General features: G+C 39.8%; 1 protein-coding gene across 1 annotated transcript in view; it reads left to right on the forward strand.

Moving 5' to 3' along the window:
* The first annotated feature begins 17351 nt into the window (after positions 1 to 17351).
* Positions 17352 to 22004, forward strand: part of KIF26B (kinesin family member 26B) — a 202814-nt gene continuing 198161 nt past the window's right edge. Inside the window, exon 1 of the mRNA XM_021550443.2 lies at positions 17352 to 17871. Coding sequence (XP_021406118.2) covers positions 17473 to 17871 — 399 coding nt within the window. The 5' untranslated portion in view covers positions 17352 to 17472. The remainder of the gene's footprint in view (positions 17872 to 22004) is intronic.

The raw sequence follows: 22004 nt of genomic DNA on the forward strand, positions 1-22004 counted from the left end.
AAAAAATAAATTATCTGTTTAATCTTCTTTACATGCACAGCTAAGCTGGCAGGATGTTGGTTACTAAAAGTCAAAATCTTGAGCAGTATCCCTTTCAAACCTTTTCAAATTATGCCTCAATTGAGAGACTGATATTCAGCATCTGTTTTGAAGAATGCTGAGGATGCTGAGATAAAAAACCAACTAACTCAGTGGTATTAATTTGCTCAGCTACTTGGTCAAAGATTTCTTATGGAAGGAAAACATGGTCAAAGACAGTGTTCCAGAAACTTGCTTTTCTGTTTCTTCCTTTTGAAAGGGGAAAAGAAAATGCTCCAAGAACCATTTTTTTTTTTTTTTACTTAAGCTTCTCTAATTTTAAATAAGAACACTATTTTCTCAATTTTTCAGAGACAGTGGAAAAGGGAGTTAATTCTCAACACACAGTGGTCTTCTAGCATTTCCTTAATGGTAACTGCTGTGTGCTGTGTTTGCTGATAGTTGTTGAAGTGCCATATACAAATAAATCCTATGGAAGGACTTCTTTTTAATTAAAAATGGCTGGAAAGAAATTAAAGTTGTTGCATGTCTCTGCAGTACTTATAGAACAATGAGTACTGCAAAACTAAAGTTTTCAAAGGAAAACTTCGAGACTCTGTGTGGAGGGAAAATGGAAAGATGCAGTCCTGAAATTCAGTACTAATGGAATTACTGTGAGCAAGACCAGGCCTTGAGTGTTTTAAAGGATATACAGCACTTTGAAGAGCTAAAGACCTGCTCTTGTTTTCTGACTGCAGTAAAAGTTATTTATCATTAGAGGCAAAAAATTGGACTCCTTCTTGCTCTTGCAAGATTTAGTTTCTTTTGGTTAGTATTTTACATTAAAAAATCAAATGTGTTTCAAATTAGGGTAATTTGAGGTTTTGGATAGGAGCTTTCTCATAAACATAACCAGGAAAAGATGTTCCATGAATTAAGTTGCATAATATCTGAATTTGTGACCGTGTTTTATTTCCCCGTCTGCCCCACCCAAACAATACCAGAAGAGTTTACATTTATTTTTAGCTTCACAGGGTTTCTATTTTATTTTTCTAGTCACTTACATATCACAGTGGTATCCTGACTTCTGAAAAGTTTCAGGTAGCTGGAAACCCTGGAGAGCTCCAATGGGCAGGAGAGTGTTGGGGGGATGGCAGGGAAGGGAGAGGGGGCTGGTTCAGTACCCACAGCTCCTCGCCTGCATGGTGCCTCTGTGCTCTCCAAGAGCAGAACTGAGAGGGTGGTATTGCAAACATCTGAAAACTGAATTTTGTACTGGCACAAAAGCTCAGTGGCCCAAGTCAGGGAGCTCCTCAGCTGTGAGCAGGGTGCTGTGGGTCTTCAGTATGGCTACCCAGACACTATGTTTGTTGGGCAAGCCTTTGTACACCTCTGTGATAGCTGTGACATGCATTTCCCTCACATGGGATTTTTCTGCATATAGGACTGCTGTGATACCGTTTAAAATTATCATCTGGGCTGTTTCTTATACTATTTACTTCTGGTTTTAGGCTTGTTTTAAAATTAAGTGAACTTTGTAGAAGGCAAAGGGGCAACATTTCTGTAGGTTAATGTGCAGTCATAAAGCTATTATGACTCAAATATGTCCCTCCCTGTGGAAGTCCCTTTACAGCCTTATTTGGCTACATGAAGAACCACTGGGTTGCAGACTACTGACTTCACCCTAAAAAATCCTTTCTGTTTTAGACATTGCTTGTGGTGACTTAGGCAACCTGTTTCATTGATTTGTCTCATGGGTGATATACTAAAGCTGCAAATGAAATGTGACAGAGGAATCACTTTCCTGAGATGAGACCTAAGGACATTTTAATGCATTGCATTAAGAATAGCTTAAGACTTAAGGAAGTGTCCCATATCTGTCAGCAGGACCACAGTTGCTTCCCACCTAGGCAGAGCATGTCCCAGAGCTGAAGGGTACTTTTCTGCACATTTGCTCCTGCTTTGCAGTATGCTAAAATGTATTTGACAGTAGACTTGGTCATATGAGTTCTGAGCCCAGTTTGTACATGTAGAGTAGGTGATTTCTGCTCTGTCACTGTAAAGGAAACCTGAGGATTCCCTCATCTGAGGAAGTAAAGGAGAAGGACTTTCAGTAGTGGTTGCTGTGATGTGTAATGTATGTACAAAGATGGGGAATCTCTAGCAATGATGTCCCAGATGGTGACTGGAGCATCTGTTCTGCCATGTACCATAGCCCACATGGATCTGGATTGCTCCAAAAGAAATAAGGAAAAATGTCAGAAGCTTCCGTCTGAACATCAGGAAACACTTTCACCATGCATGTGACTAAGCACAGACTCAAGTTGCCCAAAGAGGTTGATGTTCAAAAGCTGCTTGGACCAGACCTGGTCCTGGCAGTCTGTTTTAGGTGGTCCTACTTGGGCAGGGATGTTGTACAGACAGCACCTCCAGAGGTCCCTTCCAAACTCAGCTGTTCTGTGATTGTTTCTGTGCTTCTCTTACTGAAGAGTCTACAAGTACTCTTGGACCAGCCAGAACTGGGGACCTGGGCAAGTAAAGCATTTGAAGTGCATGGTTTTTCAATTTCTGCTTTTGCAAGAAGGGGTCAGAATTATTTATTCATTGTTTTGAAAATTTCATCTTGAAGTTACAAGTGCTTCTAAATGTCTTTGAGAGAAATAACTTGGGCTGTCTTCAAACCTTTGAGATTTCTTTTTATATTGCCCTCTGAGAGCTGACTTTATATGCTATTAAAAAGCAAAGGCCCTTTTCTGTGTAGATTTTTTAAAAATACCAACATGGGCATGAGAAAACTAGCCATAACAGATTTCAGGCCAGAGATATTTCAGTGCTTATTTGTGTGGAAGAGGGCTGCAAACACCTTATGCGTCTGATATGTCTGGCATTGCTGCCAAGTATAAGTGTGAAACCAATTTCGTACAAAGCCTGGCTGGGAACAGGGGCAGAAGGTTGGATGGGGAATGAGAGGTTCACATCTGTTGTAGAAGATGGTGTAGAATGTTCTAGCTGTGCAGGTATAATTCTCCCTAGAAATAAAATGAACTTAGTAAGTAGTGGTATATTCAATATTTATTAAAAAAAAAAAAAAAGCCATAAAAGCTCTGAATGTATACATACATGTGTCAGATTTCATTAGTTATATTTCCACTGGATACCAACTGATGCCTCTGTAATCCTTCCTTTTTCTATGTCCCTTAAGTTTTGCATAATAAATTCAGAAAACGCTACAGAAGTGGATGCCAGAAAAGGTCTCTGGTGAAATTTTATGAGCATGTCAGAAAATATTCTGTGTATGGTAACTTGGGAGAGTAAGTTAAATTACAATACTAAATGCAGGGTTTAGTTGAGAACACGAAAAGCATTTCATATTAGGGGAGGGAGGGGGGAGCTGGACTTCCCAGTAACTCCAGGCTGCCAGTCCCTCTGGTAATCAGTGGAGTCCTCAATGGGAACTCTGTAAACATTAATAAAACAAATGATCCCAGTGTTCTAGTATCACATCTGGAAAACCCTAGAAAATCTTATATGCAGCTCGTGTAGTGTTCATGATAATATAATTTCAGACAGACACTGTGAGCTGGAGACACAGTTCTGGTTATTAATATCAAACTATATAAATGGCAAAAAATAGCTAAAATGTTTGTAATTAAAAATGTCAAATAATTTGATTATGTAGTGCAACTGTATATCCATCTGCAGAATTGAAGTGTGGGTGACAAAAAATCCACTCCACTTTACAACATACTAGGTGGAGCCACTTCCAAAGTGGTCTGTTGGCATATAGGAATGCATGCAGGTCATTGCATGCAACTTCCAGAAGCAGTTTGTTTTTCCTATGGGACACAGCTTGTGTTCTTGCTAGCTTCAGTAGTGCAGTATATAGGGCTCTTCTGCCTGTGCTACTTGCTCATAAGAAAAAGTAAATACAAACTAAGAGTGAATCATTGTAGGGCAGTCTCTAACCTTTGCTCAAGTCCTGAGTAGAAGGGCTGACAATGGACAATCTGTTTAATTTTTATAGTATTTTAATTACTTGGTGGCTGTTTTTTTCTCTTTTTCTGTTTTCCCATCTGCTGCAGTTAGCTGGACTTAGGGGCCCCAAGAGATGACTGCTCTTGCACCCCTTCTAATATAACAGTAGAGACTCTGTCTTATCTTGCCGTGCACAAAGGTGGACAGTGCAGTTTCTGAGGAGATGGAGGTTTTAAACCCCAGAAGGCTCCTCTGCTGCCTGGTGTGTGTGGCCTGAAGGGTGCAGCTATGTGGAGAGAATGGTCCAGCTGCTTTAGCAGTCTGGGAGGATCTAATGATCTTGGCAGAACACCTCTGGAGCTTAGAACTGTAAAAAACAACCTCATGCTTGGCAGCTTTTCTTTGCAAGGTTGTTTGCTTCCCTGCCAGGTGTCACTGATCAAGAGTCCCTGTTGTTCATCATAGTTTATCTAAGGGCTGTAGGCACCAAGCTCTGAGATGCAGATACTGCAGTGGGAGCTGGCTGCAAAATGCTTCACTGGCCATGCTTTGGGAATCTGGCTTAAAAACCACAGTGGCAACTTTAATCACTGCTGACCTACTCAGGCTCCTTCAGACCTCTCTCAATCTTATCTCCCTCTCAGTGCAGCTCTTCTGCTCCAGCACTAGAAATAGAAATAGTGAGATTTGATGCTAACTCCAGGACATTATGCTCCTTAGCTTGTGCCTCATTTCCTTCAGAGAAGGGTAATCTCTGATGGGAACTGATTGGTTCTGCCTGGATCAGAAGGAGTAGTTGTATATGAGAGATAAGTAGACACTAGTCATAAAAGGGGAACCAAGCTCTGGAAACAAAAATAAGGTAATGCAGTGGTAGGAGAGTTTTCTCACAAATGTTTTCTTTCTGTAGCTTTCAGCTATTCAGACAAAAATAAATTTTAGCCAGTTAAAATAACAACTCCCCTTTCCCCCTTCCTTGCACTGTTTCCTTGAAGCATCTTTCTCAGATGATGTTGACACTATTGTCTTTGTTTGTTTAGTTTGTTTTTAAAAAAATCTAAATCCAGATGGTTTGTCAATAAATAACAAAAATCAGGTTTTCTTTTTCCCCAGGTTGCATGAATTATGCATGTATGTAGAATTTAAAATGTGTTTACTTAATTGGTGGTTGCTGAAATTCATAGAAGGTAGTTTAAGAGGCCATTGGGTTACTGTGTTGATTGTAAATTATTTTTATTTAAGAAGGTATGTCTAGATTTTCTTTATTGGGTTTGATTTCTGAATGTAAGACCTGAATCAGTAGTGGGGAAACCTGGAGCTTGATTTAGAGGGTAACTGTAGATTAATTGTGGGAAGTCCCCTTGGGGAGAGGGAAGAGCAGCATCATAGTGGCAGTGATTGTTTTTAGAACTATTAGCTTTGTTCATTCAGATGTGATTCCCATTTCCCTATTGATAATGCACTGGTGCACAAGAAGTCCTGTATTATTCTGAAGTCATGATCAGTGTCTTTCAATCTTTACAAAAGTTGGAAATTCATACTGCTCCTCACTGGTTTTCATCTGAAGAGAGCTTTTCATCTAAAACTGTAACTTGAGGTACATTGTATTTTTGTTTAAGACTGGGTAATGTTACCAGTCTATACCACTTGGGGACTGTTTGGAAAAAGATTTGTAATCTTAGCCTTCATCAGACCACACAAGTCAAGAGGCTGATCCCCTCTTGGGCTTGTCAGCGGTCAGCTTAATCAGGACAGAACTTGAGCTGTGGAGGGAATGGGCTGGACATGTTTTTAGCCCGCACTTGTAGGTCGGTGTCATGGGGGGCCAGCAGCACTGAGCTGTTTGGCAGTGAGGGCTCATTATGTGCCTGTCCCCTGTGGTCCCTCAGCAAGGGCTTGAGGCTTCTGTTCACTGTGAATGGATGTGAGGAGGGGAGTGCTTGGCAATGCTTTCATTGAGACCTTGGTGAGGACTCTTTCCAGCTGAGCCCCGTTGCATTCTTCATCATTTGAATTGTTTGGCACTTTGTGAGGGTGCAGAGGATGGAATACAGGCTGTGGCAGCCTGGGGTTTCACAGTGTGAGTAATTTTGAACAAATCCAATAGCTCTGCACTGAAACAATGCCTACTTTTTGAGTTCGTGTTTATTCTTTTTTTAATAGGTGACAGCAACAGCAGGGATATTAGCTGTACTCCAAAGCTCCCCTAATCTGTCTGTAAAGATATATATTGAAATAGAGCATTTGCCAGCCTGGAGAAGCACGGTAGTAAATGTTGCTTGCTGTGAGTGTTCAGAAGCGGCAGGGGTCTCAGGGGGCTGTTTGTGGCCCACAGGATCATATTGTACCCTATACCAACTTCAGTTGCCTTCAGATTCATGAAGGTTTCTTCTATACCCACATCACCAGATATCTAGCAGCCAAGATGGTCTCATCAGTCTCTGGACCCAAGCTGGCACCTGCCCTCAGGGCAACCCCTATATCTTGCAGCTCTGTCAGCTTGAGCTAGTGCTGGTGTAGTAGGTGCCTTCTGGATCACTTGGCACAGAAGCAGCCAAATTCAGGTTCTGCAAAAGCCATGGTGAGTGGAGTTGGAGCTCTCTTCTTGTCATGTAAAGCCACACTCAGCAGCCCGACAGCTTCCATCCTGACCACAGCTTCTTGTCTTCCCCACACATCTTCCTGCACTCACCAGCCCCTCAAAGCCAGACTCTGTCACTTACTCTTGGCACAAAATACCAAAACCTGTGCAATTCCTGCCTCGGCAGATGCAGGCAGAGTCTGCTGAATTGGAGCTAAGCATATGCTGAAGTATACACACGAGTTTATAGTTTGGGTAGAAAGTCACACACTGACATAGTGTAATGAAATTTAGCAGGTATGTTTGCAGCAAACTTAAGCAAAACAGGTTGTGTGTCATAACACACTTTCTGCCATGTGTGTTGGCATGTCTAAACAGTGCAACTACCCTAAGGCTGGAGAAAAGAGCTTTGCTTGGAGACAAGGTGTCCTGTGCACGGCAGTTTGTCCTCATGCTGTTTGTGAGGAAGTCCTGACAGTTACTCAGTTTGCCCTGAGAGCACTTCAGAGTCCTGTTACTTTCATGAGTTTCTTTAGGATTTTGCTTTTTTCTCTTTCTTCCCCTTTGCATATCACAAATGTTTATAATGTGCTAATAAAATATAAGCTGATCTTGCAACTGGAATGGAAATCTGAAAACAACTTTGCTCATGAAATTATTCCCAGCTGAAAAACTGAGGTGTCCTCTTACCCTGTATCCTAGATGGAATAAATGTTCTTTCATAGTTGTTCTAATGCTTTTAGATTTGGCTGTCTGAGAGTTAAGGGCACGCAACACCCTCAAAGGTAGATTTTAACTTTTCTGGTGCATTTTTTGTTTGTTTTCATATGTCTGTAATATTTTTTACAAGCATAAAAATGGTATCAATATATCTAAACTGTTGCATATGAGAAATCTGTAGAATATGATGAGATGAGAAATGATAAAAGAAGTATACATGCATATACAAATTTCACTTCAAAAGAGAAGTTTTTGATGTGACATCTCATTTTTAGGTGTTCCAGGGATCATGGAGAGTAATTATAAGTGATTTCATGTACACAAAATAAATTAAGCAAAACCATAATTAGACAATTTGATAACTATGTCATTAACAGGCTGTGCTAATGGAACAGCTATAAATACAAAACTATATCTGGTTACTGTCTGGTATTACATCAAAGCTGAGGAGCTTTCACAAGCAAAGATAACTCACACTGAAATAGTGTAAAACTGTTAGAATTAAATTTCCCTGCGTTGCACACTGGGATTTTTCTTTTCTCAGTTCACAATATTAATAAAAACAAACCCAAGTGCTAATAGAAAAGAGCAAATAATATGTACACCCAAAGTGGTAAGTATAGTGTCAATTAACCTGAGCTGGGGTTTGTGTGCAAAGTGGGGTGGTGTCACATCAGAGGGGAAGGAGAAGGTTTGGGGGGAGTACCTGCAGAGTTTGGGAGCTGCACACCTGATAAGCCTGGTGAGCCCCAGGCTGGACTCCAAGAAGCTGTGCAAACCAGGAAGGGAGCATGGCCATTGTATTGCTGGCAGAAAAGAAACAGGATGGTGGTTCTTTTCCCTCTCTGAGGTAAAAAGGAGAATTCCAAGAGGCTGAGTCACTGAAAGGTAGTTTCATCTTGGACAGGATGAGAGTTTGCAGAGTCCTGATACAGAAGGAAGCAGAACAGCCCTTCCGTGGGTGAATGGTTTGGGTTGAGAAGGAGGTGACAATGATACCAGGCCAAATGTTGCTTAAGGGGAAAGATTTCCCAGATGGCAGTGAGATTGTGAGAGCCTGTATGGCTAGACAGCAGTGGACTTTGGCTGCCTATGGAGCAAGTATCTGTCAATAGCTGGTATGTGGCCACTATTTAAAGCAGCAGCCCACTGCAGGTCTGGTATTTATCAAGGATGATGTTTCAGACAGGTGGTGTCAAACATCAGTGTTGCTTACAGGATGCAATTTCTCCCCATCCAAAATACATAGCAAAATAGCATAAAGTCCTTTGGGAAAGCAGGGTAGTATAGAACTCATTGATAGGAAAGTTGTGATCTTCCTTCTAGGTCAGCAATTGTTTGCCCCATCAATAGACTTTCAAATTTCTTTTGTCAGAAATTAGGAGAAAAAAAAATTCTTCCAAAGGTCATTGCCTCAATTTCTTCTCTCTCCCTCCCTCATCCCCTTCCAGTCTCACCATCAGCTTGAAGTAGGTATTTTGTCTTTTTCTTCTATAGTCTAAAGGATTGTACAGTCATTTTAGGACAGCTCTCAGTGTCTCAAGATCTCTTAACTAACCCTCCAGCTTTCTCAAGGCCTACTTACTTGATCCTGGGTGCTTTCCCATGAAGGAACTACCTTCTAAAGAAGGCGTGTAACAGCTCTTTGAATATTGAGTTGCATGTTTAGTTAAGAAAAAAAGCTGATGGAAGTTCCCAGTCAATAATATTAGTGTGAGATGTGACTGCCACTGAGGGGTAGGAGCAGGCTTGTGTGCAGCTTGGAATGCTCTGCATGTATAAGGATTTGAGAGCCAGTGCAGGGAGGAGACTCCAAATTACATATTCTTAGCAATGTTATCTAACTAATGCAAAGTTGAAACATACAGAAGAGGCAAATACATTTCAGTTTTTCATGTGCTTCTTGCTATGGATGTGCATGCGAGAGGCTTCATCATTGCTGTGAAGTTGTCTTTGTGATCTCCTTTCCCAGTGGTCCAGAACAATATTTATTTTCTTGTTTCCTAGGTGGCATGCAGATAAGCTTCATCTGATTTGAATAAAGTGGGCAGAAATTTACTTCTACTTGCTAAGATTAAGATTTCTTGGGTTGCTTAGTGTTTTCATGTTCAAGGACATGAAAGAAGATCAGTTTAAAAGAGTGAATTTCAAAGGTCCTGTTAAACTGCAACTCTTCAGGTTTTAACTGTCCATGATTAGTTCTGTACTAAGGCTTGCAGTGCTCTAATTCTAATCAATCTATATCCTTCACATTCCCTCTTCAGTCAAGCTGAGATGGGCAGAAATCTGATAGCAGCAGAAAAGAAGCTGGAAAAGAGAGCCTGAATGAATGTTGCTTGAGAAGAGCATATTCAAGATGAATGAAAGGTAGCTTTGCTTCACCTCATTGGAACCTTAGTGTAAAGTGGACAAAATTATAAAATTCTTTCCAAAAGTGAAGTGAGTTAGACAAAAGAACACAATAACCCAAAATGAAAAGGAATTTTCGCAAAGGCAAAATTATTTACCCATTGAATAAGCCACCCACAACCGTATCAATCTATTGACTTTTTTCCATTTTTTTGGTTATTGTTTCCCTTCCAAAACAGTGATCTCACATGCAATTTAGAGATAATAATGCTCCTCAGGGAGGAGAGAAAAGCATAAGAGTGAGTTGTATAAATGGTTTAAAAAAGTAGAATACAAAAGTTAGCTGAAGAGGAGCAAAAGTTTTTTGTTCTCTGATGCCTATCATTGGTAGATGTGCTGAAGCAAAATAGATTTGTTCACAAAATTGTACATATTGAATAGTTCTTTTGAGATTGCTAAATCATTGAATGAACTCCACAATAATCTTTCTAATAATTGTTTGCTTAAAATAACATATTCTCATGTTTGAAAAGCAGTTACAAGTGGTTTTAGCTTGCTGCAAACCTCCTTTAAATCAGGGGAACAGTAAGCATATAGGTGTACAAACATTGTCCTGGCCTTCTCATTTGTGATATTGAGTTACCCTTCTTCAGGTATGACAGCTTTTGGCAAAGTCACTGGTTACTATATCAATAGTGGCTCAGGCTGGCCTTTTGTTAAAGAACTCTAATGCTTTCCTCTCAGGAAAAGCAAGCTAAACTTTGAAAATTTGGGTGCGTGTCAGAACAAGAATTGCTACTGTAGCCTGGTTACTCAAAGTGGTTCAAGTGATCTGTTGATTAGATGTTCATCAAGGCTTCTAATAATGAGGAGTTTTGAAAGGATGAAAGAAAAACGAATGTTATTCCAGTATTTTAGCATGTCTGGCCCATGCAATCATGGTCATTCATGCTTTATGCTTATCCCAGATGAGCTTGAAAGGGTGGGTAAAAGGATATCAACTGCACAGAACAATGTCTTTGTGAATGGCATCAGAGAGATTTTATGGCAAAAAGGTATATCTGCCACTATGGTGAGGAGTGAGAGTAACTTTTGGTTGATAAGGCTAACAATTTGTAAGCTCATGAAAGACATCTAATCCTGACAATAGCTACATCAAATTTGTGGCTGGACCTCAGTTGTGTGAAGAAGCAGCAATAGCCACTGACTTCTGAGACGTGACCTGAGCAAAAATGAATGCATCTGAAGTACATCTGGGCTTCCATGCATGACACTAAATTGCTTATAGCAATGATGCACAAAAGTACCAGGGGATCAAGGTGAACAATCAGTTGAATACAAGCTCATAGTGTGCTCTGGTGGCTAAGAAAGCAAATGCAATCTTTCCATATCTAGTCAGGAAAGTAGAATGCAAAGAAGAGAGAATAGAGCTGCTGCTTTTTCTAGCATAAGGGTTGAAGTTTCTGCAATTCTGTGTTTGTTTTTATTCTTTGTTCTGTCAAAAGGGTGCTGATAAATGCTTCCCTTTCAGCAACAGCTGAGTTTGTCTGCCACATTACTGTAGAAGAATCTTCCCTCTAGGAGACCCTGTTATGGTGTGGACAGAGATTTAGCAGAACTCTACTCAACTTCATAGCAGAGCTCTTTGGTTAAGACTTGGATTTGCACCACTGAATGTGAATTTAGATATTCCTGCTGCTAGTTCATATTTTCTTTCCAACCCAATTAAAAATCTGGCTGCTGCCTACCTATCGAATGCTAACACCTGTGTGCCAGATGTGTACAGCTGTAAGTCCATCAGTGCTGATCCATCAGCAGAGCCATGAGCCAGTCCATGGAGCAATTAGAAAACACTTCTGGGTGTTTTTATTTCTCCTCATTTTTCTGTCCCATTTTTAATTCTCCTGTTTTCTCAGGATTTTCTGTCTTCTGCTTCCTGCTGCTTTGAGTTTGTAAGGTGAGCCTTGCTCAGACTTTCTGTCTCTTTCAGATAAGAAAACACCCTAAACCAAAGGAACACATTTTTCTGGCTGCAGAGTGGCTGGTTAATACTGACAAGTGTTAAATTATAGAAGTCCAAATGTCAGTTGTATGTACCAGCTCAAGAAAAACACCTTGAAATACAGATGTTGTGAGGGTTATATCAGACAGGATTAAGACTTCATTTTTGAATTCCCTCTCTTTCTGAAAAGAACTGGTCTTCCAGATGTGTTTTAGAGATACTGACTGTAGGACAGGGTGTACTCTCATTGCCTTTTTGAAATGAAATGCTCAAGTCAGCAGCAGAATGTTCAAGTTTGACAGACAAGAATGGCAATAGTTAAAGAGGTGAGGCATAATAATACTGCTGAGATTTTTCCTGCTTCTGGTAAGAGAGTGCTTTTACAAGGGCTTTCTGGAAACAGGCTAATGTAAAAAAGCTTTTTCTTATTCTGCTAGGCTTTCCTTATGACTACTCTCACTACTGTCCCCAGCATGGAGTAACAGTGGGGAATGTTGCCACTAGGGAAAGACGAGCGTTTCAGAAGGAAGAGTGTGAAATATGTTCTCTTCTAGCAGAGGAGATGGTTTCATTCACTCAGCTGGGAGTGGTAACGGATGGCTTATTTGAAAATGCTTTGTTGGGTGTGAGGGGTGACTTCTGTGGCAGGGAGGGTAAGGAGTTTGGTCTTGCCCAGAGAATGTGTCAGTTGCTGCATAGAGAGCAATAGAAAAAGGGAGGAGGCCACCTTACTGCCCCCTTGGTCTTGCCCATGTGCAGCCTTGGCTTTTACTTACCAGAAGACTGCTCATGCTAGAGCAGGTCCCATCAACTTAAATAATTCAGATGATTCAGTCTTTACTGAATGATGTGAACTTATTTTTATCCAAGAGCTCCCAGCTCAGTTTGGTGCAGTGCCACTAATTTAAAGTCACAGTGTATATCCTGTCATATTTATTTGACAAAAACCTCCCATTGGCTTCAGTATATTTGGACTTACTTTTGCTTTAACAGAAGTGGTGCATTGTAATGATGAGGAGCTGTTTTTTCAGCTATTGGGGATCTGGAATGCTGCAAACAGAAAATCTCTCAAATGTAGCCTAGAAGATGATAGGACATGTTTAAGTTAGGATGCAGAGTCACTTAGAAAATAGCGTGAGTGCCTTGGAAAAGTAAATTACAAGTATAATCTCTTTATTGGGCAGGAAAGTACACCCTCAAGAGAGAAAAGAGAATTGATGATATTTTCTCATTTTTCCTTTTTTCTTTTTTCCCCCTCCTCCTTTTTTTCCTAAATAGAGACTAACTGCTGACTAACAGTATTGTGTTTAGAGCAGAGATACTTGTGCAGTCATGGAATAATTTGAGGATTTTTATCAGGGTAAAACTTCCTTCCTACTGAAGTTTCTTAATTAGTTCTTCTACACCCTGCCTATGGAGTGGGAATATCTGGAAAATGCACTCCTTCCTGGGAAGAACTTTGATCATTGCTTTCCCCTACCTCTCCGCTTACCTTATGTGATGAATTAAATACCAGCAGTCATTTCTGCATGGACCCATTCAGAAACAAAAGAACTCCATGAGCTTTCTGTGAGCATCTTCAAGCAGAAGCTGGCCTCTGTGATTTAGTTAGTATGGACTGCTTTGTCATGTGTAACTTGCATAGGCTGTCATTGACCAAATAAAATACAGTTATGTATGAAACATTAGTGAGTATGAACTATATTAGTATCTGCCTGCTGTAGGCTTGCAAAAGAGTAGAATGTGTATGAGGCATTTGTATATGAATCTATGATCAACTAGGTTCCATGTAACATGTAAAAGTACAGATTGTTCATCCTATTTCTTGTCTGTCTCTGTGTCCACCAGCTGAGCACATCCTACTTTCATTGTGTCCCCTTGTGAGATTTGTGTAAATGTATGTGTGAAACAGAGGGTGCTTCGTGCTGGAAGTGGTTGTTTGCTTTCTCTTTTGAGGAAGATGGGCTCTAAGCTGGGTGGCAGGAAGGAAAAGATTTATTCTCTTTGTTATCTTCTTTCCTAGTGATGGAGTTAGAACACTGTGAACACTATGCAGCAAGGTGCAGATTTATGAAGGGGTATGAAAGAGGTAGAGGATGCTTCTCCATTACCTTGTCATACAGTAATCATGCAATTCCTTCTCCCTCATGAAGTCAGGACTGCATTTACCCTGGCAGAGCTGTCTGTGTACTTCAGTGTTTAAGTAGCGCCTGTTTTCTGTATATGTTTTCACTGGGTAAAACAAGAATTCATCAACTCATCTATGATAGGTCTCTGACACAGAATTTCCTCCCATCTTCTTTCTTTCCCATATGGGTTATTAGTTTAGGAACAAAGATGAGAAATTAGTTACTGTCTTGGTGTTTACTTGACCTTGAGAACCCAAAGGTAATATGAAAAGCCTTCTTGCAGAATAGCTGTGTTTACTCTGTTTAGTTTGCTGCTTGCCTCGTGCATTTATGCAATGGTCTGTATTGTGGCTGATCTCCTGAAGTTTTCAGACCTCTTACATGCCTTCATTTGTTTGTTATAGGAATAGAAGTTTACAGTAATACTGTTTATACTAAAGTTGGGTGAACCATTGCAGCAAGAAGAGATACCATCATGAACCTTTGCCCTGAACTCAAAGCAAACTCTCTTGTGGTTTTTAAAGTTCTGTTTCAGTTTTCAGTGTCATTGCTTTGTCAGGACTGGAAATGAATGCCAAAATATAAATGGCATTTTCAGTGTCAACCTCAGATTTCATGAGCAAATCTGCTCCTGTGCCAGGGAGTGTGGAATTTCTTAGACCTCACATGTTTTGTTAGAGACTATAACCCTTTTCAGCTCCTGCTGCTCTGTGCAGCTGGCTCACAGTGCTTATCCAGAAAGGCTTGCCCGTCACTTCTGTATGGGACAAGATATTGGCTATTGAACTAATAAGCATTCCTGGGGGAATGTGTGCAGAGGATTGCTTGCAGATGAAATACTGAAACAGCCAGTGTAGTATGTCTGCTCTTTGAGCAAGGGTAAAGGGATTGTTCAGCTTTGGCCTCTTCCCTGCTAAAGGTGTTGTAAGACTGTCAGCCACTTCTGTGAAATTGTAGTAAAGCTGCTTAGCACAAAATAAGGAAGTAAACTCTCTAGGCTCTCTCAGTTTTGATTTGAGAACAGAACTGTGACTCATGTCCTTCTGGAAGCTGAGTTTATCCAAATTTATTTGCTGTCCTGAAAACTTTTCTGTTTTATATCCTAGATTTGGATCCAGTATTGAGCTATCCATCTAGTAGATTATGATAGATTAGTAGAGCCAATCTTGGGAGTAATCAGTTCAAGTTGTGCCTGTTTCTTCTTTCTGCTCCTGAGGAGGAACAGCCTACCTTCTTCTCTCCCTCCCTTCCTCCCTCTCTCTCTGTTTATTGTTGTATCATAGAATGATCTGATGTTTGTTTTAACATTGAGATGAAGCTGAATTCACTGCTGTCCAGCACTCTTTAAAGTTGGTGTGCTACTTGAATATTTATATCATGATGACATTTGCTTATGTTAGAGAAGGCTTTATTTCCTTGGAATATTTATCATAGTATCCAGAAATTTCCATGTTCCAACTGCTGCTGGATCTGAATATTGTATATAATTACCTGTTGCTTTGGGGAAGTTGACTTTCAAAGAACAGCAACCACCTCTGTGGCAGTTATTAGCTGAAGGAAGAGCTGGCAAGGATTTTTCCTGCACTGATGTGGAGCAGCCTGAAAAGAAGACTCATACCTCACTTCAGCTATATAGGCAGCTTTGTCTAGCTTATTATGGGGAAAATAGAGAACCACTTCCAAGCACACCTGGCATCATGGAGTGGATGCCTATATCTGATGTGATCTGTTGACCTAGTTATGATCTGGGATGGAAAATGTGATTTGACATACTTTGCATCCTGTTTTTTCCTCCTGATTTCCACTGGTCCCTTTCCTGAAGGTTAATGGGGAAGGGTTAGTGTAGAATCCAGTTCCTGCCTTCCTGACACACTTTGATGCTCTGACCCCCTTTGTGCATGGAATAGAAATGACCAGCTTGATCAGACCCTCAGCCTTCTGTTGTTTCCCATCATCTTATATGACTCTCCTGGGCTTCTGTGGCTGGAACTGCTCTTTTGCTGTTGTGCATAAGGAGACCCTGTGATTTATGAATCAATTAATCACTGCATGCTGAGGAGCTGTTCATGGTAGTTAAACAGTGAATGTAAAATGCTTCAGTCTATAATAAAGACAGATCATAATGAATATGACCCTCTACCAATGAATTCTCTTCCTCCCTATATTATACCCCCTATCTACTTTCTCAGCACAGCCAAACTATCAAGACATGAAATTTGTTTATCTCAATGCATGGGGTTCATCAAATTACTTAATTATTTGATAAGAGTACTGACTGTAGTTTTTTTCCCTTCACACAGACATGCACTTTCTGATTTTGCTGCTAAAGCTGTTAAAGTCACAAAGATAAAAAGATTCTAATACTCTTGATTTTAAAACTTTTGGACTACTCGTAAAAAAATCCACCAGTAAGTCTCTAAAACTTAGGGAGGGGCAGGTGAAGTCTGTCCTGCCTGATCTGTAAAACCACAAGAATGTGGTGTGAAAATTCCAAGAAATATTTCTATCAAATAACTGCCACTTTTTGCTCTGTGCAGTGCACACATCGTTGCTGTCTCTAAAACTGTGTGGTACTATAAGAACCAGGCCAGTTTGGTGACAAGCCTGCTTTAAGATTGCTGTTTGGCTTCACAATTTGCATTTCAGTGATGGCGTCAGATCAGGGCTCATGTTGCCCTGTTGGCAGCACCACTGATGTTCAAATATCTACCCATGAGGTAAGGCTATGAGACAAGAGGCTTTAGAGCTGATTATGTGGTTTTGCATCAGAACTAGGCTTTCAGACAAGAAAACGATTCTTTACAGATTACTAATTCTATACATGTTGTATTTAAAAAAAAAAAAAAATAAAATTTTTACTTTTATGTTATCATCAGATAACCAAAATAGTGCTAGAATTTTCATTAACAAAAAGGTTGTTTGTTTACCTTTTTTTTTTTTTTTTTTTTTTTTTTTTTTTTTTTTTTTTTTTTCTGGAAAGTGTATTCTTGGTAAATGACTTGATCAGCTATCCATCTGTTTTGAATTCTGAAAAGGATTTTTCAGAGAGTGGTGATACTTTTTGATACTTTTTTTTTTTCTCTGCTGTTTTTGAAGTGTTAAATTTTTGTTGCAGAGTATTTCCTGGGTTTTCTGAATACCAAAAGCTGAGGTTGATGAGTAGATGGATTTGTGAACCTTGCAACAAGTCCACTGGCTATAGTGGAGCTGCTCTTAATCTCACCTATGCAACTAAGAGCAGATTTCATTCAAGCCAGAAATTAGGTGCAGTGGTGTGAAGCAGGTTAATTCCTTTTCTCTGCAATGCATTGAAGCTTGCAGTGGATTTATAATATTTGCCACTTATCACTAAAATAATTTTTCCTTTCCAACACAGTCTAGTTTCTCGGTTTTGTTCAGCTCTGCTGCTGGCATATGTTGACTCTATCTAATGGCTTTTGTTTGCATTCTAAGCTTATCTCATAAATTTGCTTTTGAAATGTAGTTATAATATTTCACTGTGGTGACTGTGGTTAAACATTTCTCTCCTATCCCCACCTTACCCTTTTCTGTTTGATTTTTAGGACCCAGGTTTCTCTTCAGTGATTCATGAGAAGCTCCAAGTTCCCAATACCATTCGTAAGGCGTGGAATGAGAAGGACAACAGATGTGATGTTTGTGCCACACACCTGAACCAGCTGAAGCAAGAGGCCATTCAGATGGTGCTGACCTTGGAGCAAGCTGCTAACTCAGAACATTATGATGCCTCACCAGTCTCTCCCCCACCTCTCTCCAATGTCCCCACGTTGGTGAGTCCCCGGAACATGGGCAGCCTGCAGCACAGGGACTGGGCATACCTGCCTGCTCCTTATGCTCCATCTAATTATACAGGCTTTGCTGCCAACAAACACAGTGGAAAACCCAACAGTCTAGGAATTGGAAATGGGGTGGAGAAAAAAAATGGCTCTCCTGGACACCAAGCCAAGGTCAGCTTTCAAATGGCCACCAGCCCCAGCAATGGTAATGTTCTCAACTCTGTGGCTATCCAGGCCCACCAGTACCTTGAAGGCACCTGGTCTTTGTCAAGAACGAATGGAGTCACTCTCTACCCCTACCAAGTAAGTATTTTCAAGTAACAGAACGTTTCCTTCCCACTGAAGCTGGCAGGGGCATGCTAACACTGTTTGCTCCTGTGAGGTAGAAGTTGAGCTGTCTAAGTGAGCACTAGGACAAGTAGTGCTGTAAATGACTGATAGGGGATTGAGTTGGGGGAGACACAGATCAAAAGTGGTATTAATGAGAATACCTTCTATGAATTCAGCTGTTACTGTTACTAGCAGAACCGAGCTGGTTTTTTTAATGGCAGAGAACTAATCATACAGTATTTTCAATTATTTGCTTGTGGGAATCCAGGGCTTCCCTCTGTCTGCACTGGAAGTTCTGGGACCCTGGCAGGGGGTCAGGAACCCCCCTGTACAGAGCCCCGAGAGACACTGTCTCTGATCTCTGTCCATGGAAAAGAGTTTTCAATCTTACAGGATGAATTACAAGCTCTGAGTGTTTGATATAAGTAATAATTAAGTGTGGCATGGGTGCAAAAGTAAAATTTTAGGATTCTAGATAAGGGGTCCAAAGGGGACAAGATGGAGGAAAGTGGGTGTGCCTTGTCCTTTTTCTTCTTCTTCATGACCTCCATGTTTCACTGTAGTGTTGGCATTTTTCTATTGGTTTAGGCTGGGGACATACTGTTCAACGTAGGTGACAGATATTGGCACATTATTGTAAATATAGCACAGGTAGTTTCTGGTATTTAATGTTTGTAACATCCCACTGAGGGCAGAGCCCCACACGCTGCCCTGCAGGACAGACCTACAGTAGGGCAGCAGAACATGTTAGAGATAAGCAAGAATAAACAACCTTGAAACCAGCACAGATGAATTATGGCTTCTTCTTTGGCAGCGGGGCACAGAGACTTTCTACAATCTCGGAATCATCAATACCTCAGATTTCGACATTTGCTCACACAGTCCTCACTCACTTCCACTCAAAATAGTCAGAGCAACAGTCGGGAGCCAGCCACACTTGGTTACTCCCAAGAGGAAAGTGACACTAGTGCACCAGTGATTTCTGAGCTGGTGTTCAGGGAGGATCTGGATGATCTTTTATTCCATCCTCTGTGTGTGTGATTATTTGGATACATATAGCAGCCACTGACTTCTTAGACATGTTTTAAGTTGACTACATTCTTGATGCCAGTGGGTTTGATGGGTCCAGTAATCTTCAGATCCTAGCAGTTCTGGGAGATTTTAATATATTTTTCAGCATGTTCTTTTCCTCCTCTTTGGTCTGTTGCTTTCTAGTACATCACACCTGTAAGTACCTGTAGAACCCATCCACACCAGAAGGCACAGAAGAAGATTTTTTGTGCAACAGGAGATGGGCTTTCTGACACACTAAACTGCAGCTGATGGGATTCTCAGAGTACCCAAGCACTTGCAGATTGTGACATAAGCCTGTTCTTCACATGTTCTCACAAATGTCCCAGCTGGCTTCCTTAGACACATAAATAACTTTGGAAGTTGGTCTTTTTACTAAATGATAAACATACTACAAGATAGATCCCTAAATTAATCTTTAACTTTTATTAGTATGACTGATATTATAGCCAGAAAAAACGTGATGTTATTATTAAGAATTAAGATATTGTCATGCACCAAAGCAAACTGGGTAAAACCAGAAATTAAGTTCAGTTATTTTATCTGGAAAATATGTGACTTTATGCTTTTGTGGATTTATGCTCTACTGAACCTGAATAATTTTTGGGTAGGTCAGTATGTGATCATAGTTTTGATCTAAGGAAAAAATGTGATCTATGCTTCAGCTACTAAAAAACTAAACAAAGAATACACCTTAACAAATCTGAATAGCTGTTATTTGTATTGGGAAAATTAATTCCATTTTAATGTATTCACAATTTTTTAGATTAGTGTTCTGTGAAAATGTAGGTTTTGTTTACTTTTTGTAATGTTTGAATTTCCTTGATGATTAATTTTGTCTTAAAAGCATTCACTAAGACGAATCTAATATTCAGAATTTTCTAGACAGATTCTGTAGTTTGGGACCAGTTAAATTCAGGACTCTTCTCTACTCTTGATTTTCAATAGCCTTGAAATAGAAAAGACTGCCTGCTCTCAAGACACCTCTCAGCCAAAAAACTCCAAACCCAACACAAAACCCAACGAAAAGCCCCAATTAACAGCAAAATAAACAAAAAATTATGAACAAAACAAAACAAAAAAAAAATCCCAAATGAGTCTAGCAATGCTGGTCTGTGTTAGAATATGTTGATCATAAGTTTCATCTTTTCCTTTAAGATTCTACTCTCAAATGTTAAAATTCTTACTGTATTCAAGTTGCCACATTTAATTCTCCAGCTGAGAAATAACAATTATAGCTTTTTTCTTTAAGCACACTAAAAGGATTTTAGTGCTTGTTTGCATAGTATCTGTGTTAGAGTGGGAATTAGTCTAGTAAGAAAAAAAACTTTGAAAAGTAATTTGTTTATAATTTCAAGTATGGGTAAGACGCAAGCATTTCTTTTTTTTGCTTTTGTGTGCAGAAACCAATCTTACTTGCTACACATTTTCAAAACATTTTAGATCTCTGTCCCACACAAATACATTTTTGTTATGCACTTACAGTTGCAAAACTCTGCTGGGGAACAGCGTGAGGAAGAATGAATCTGTTATCTCATCTTAATTAGAACCCTTCTTGATTTGGAGGTGAATTAAAAAAAAAAGTGCTTTTAGCCTACTTACTTGTGAATGTTTATATATTAATTAAGTTTTCTTGCCTTACCTTAAGAATAGTGATTAGAAAAACTTCATTGTGTGTTAGCTGAGAGGAGTAGAAAATAATTTCTTGGGATAAAAAAAAGCTTGCACTTCACACAGAGAAGAACAGTACCCTTCCACATCATAATCTTGTTAAGCAGATGTCCAGGGAGAAGTCAGTCTCATGGCTCTAGACTTAATGGCACCTGTGGTAGACATATCCCATTGTAAATCAGTTTTTCTTAGACAGTCTAGATAACTTGAAAGAAATGGTTGAGTACCTTGAAAACCGATTGTGATGTCTTCCTTAAAGTATCATGAAAAAAAAAAGAGAAAACATTAGTTTGAAAGTGATGTTCTGTGGCTCAGAATTGATTCACTGCAAATTTAAGCACCAAAAATATTCCTACAGTTGTAAGTTGCAGGATGTTAACTCCTTTTTAGCCTCTTCCCTACCAGACTGCCTAAAATTAGAACCTTATTATGGGCAGTTAATTACTACTTTTGTTTCGGTTCCAGTAGAAAAACAATAACAATAAATGAGTATAAAAGGGAGTGTTGTGATATTGTAAAGCTCAACTGCTGCAGTAGTTTAGGACAAGTCTTAAATGCCACTATTCAATTAATTTTGCAGAAAGAGCACTTTCCAATGAGGAGTAATTGTAATGTACAAATCAGAATTTATACATTACAAGTTTTAGTAATATGTTATATGTTTAAAACCTGAAAAAAATGGAAGTGTACCAGATTTAACGGGCAATTCATGTCAGATCTAAAAAGTTTCTGGCAATTTCATGGATGCATTATTGGAACTAGTGAATGGAGTCTCCTAAGAACGTCAGAGGAATAGCTTCTAAAATTTTTTTAGGCAAAACTGATCCTACCTGGAGACTGGGAGATGGTGCAGATGACCACATCAGTCTCCACTGTCCCTGTTTTATATGATTCCATATTAAGGCACTCCTCAAAACAGAAACAAAAATCTGATTCTAAAGATCTGTGATGTCCCCTAGGCCTGACTCAAAGAGGGCTGAATCAGATTTTGGTGGTAGGTCCTTTTGCAAAACAGGGAATCAGAAGCAGGGAAATGGAATTGATTGGTCTTAAGCAAAGAGTGTGACCCATTACAGCACTTCTACAGAAACAGGAATGCTGAAATGGTCAGGGTGAAACTGACCTCTTTCTGTTTAATACATGTAGAAAAATACCAGCCAAACTTTGGTAGAATTTGATTCAGTCTGAAAATAGTTCTCTTTCAGTGCTGGTCAGCAGAGAACATTTTTGTGCCTCATGGGTCAGACGGTTTTGACACTTGTAAAGAGTTCTGTGGATCTCCCTATCAATCAAAGGGATTTCAGTCCTCCCCTGCTCAGAGAAAACTCTTTTAAATTGTTGAGGTTTACCTGAGAAGGGCTGTA

Source organism: Lonchura striata, chromosome 3 (genome assembly GCF_046129695.1).
Source record: "Lonchura striata isolate bLonStr1 chromosome 3, bLonStr1.mat, whole genome shotgun sequence".
Lineage (NCBI taxonomy): Eukaryota > Metazoa > Chordata > Aves > Passeriformes > Estrildidae > Lonchura > Lonchura striata.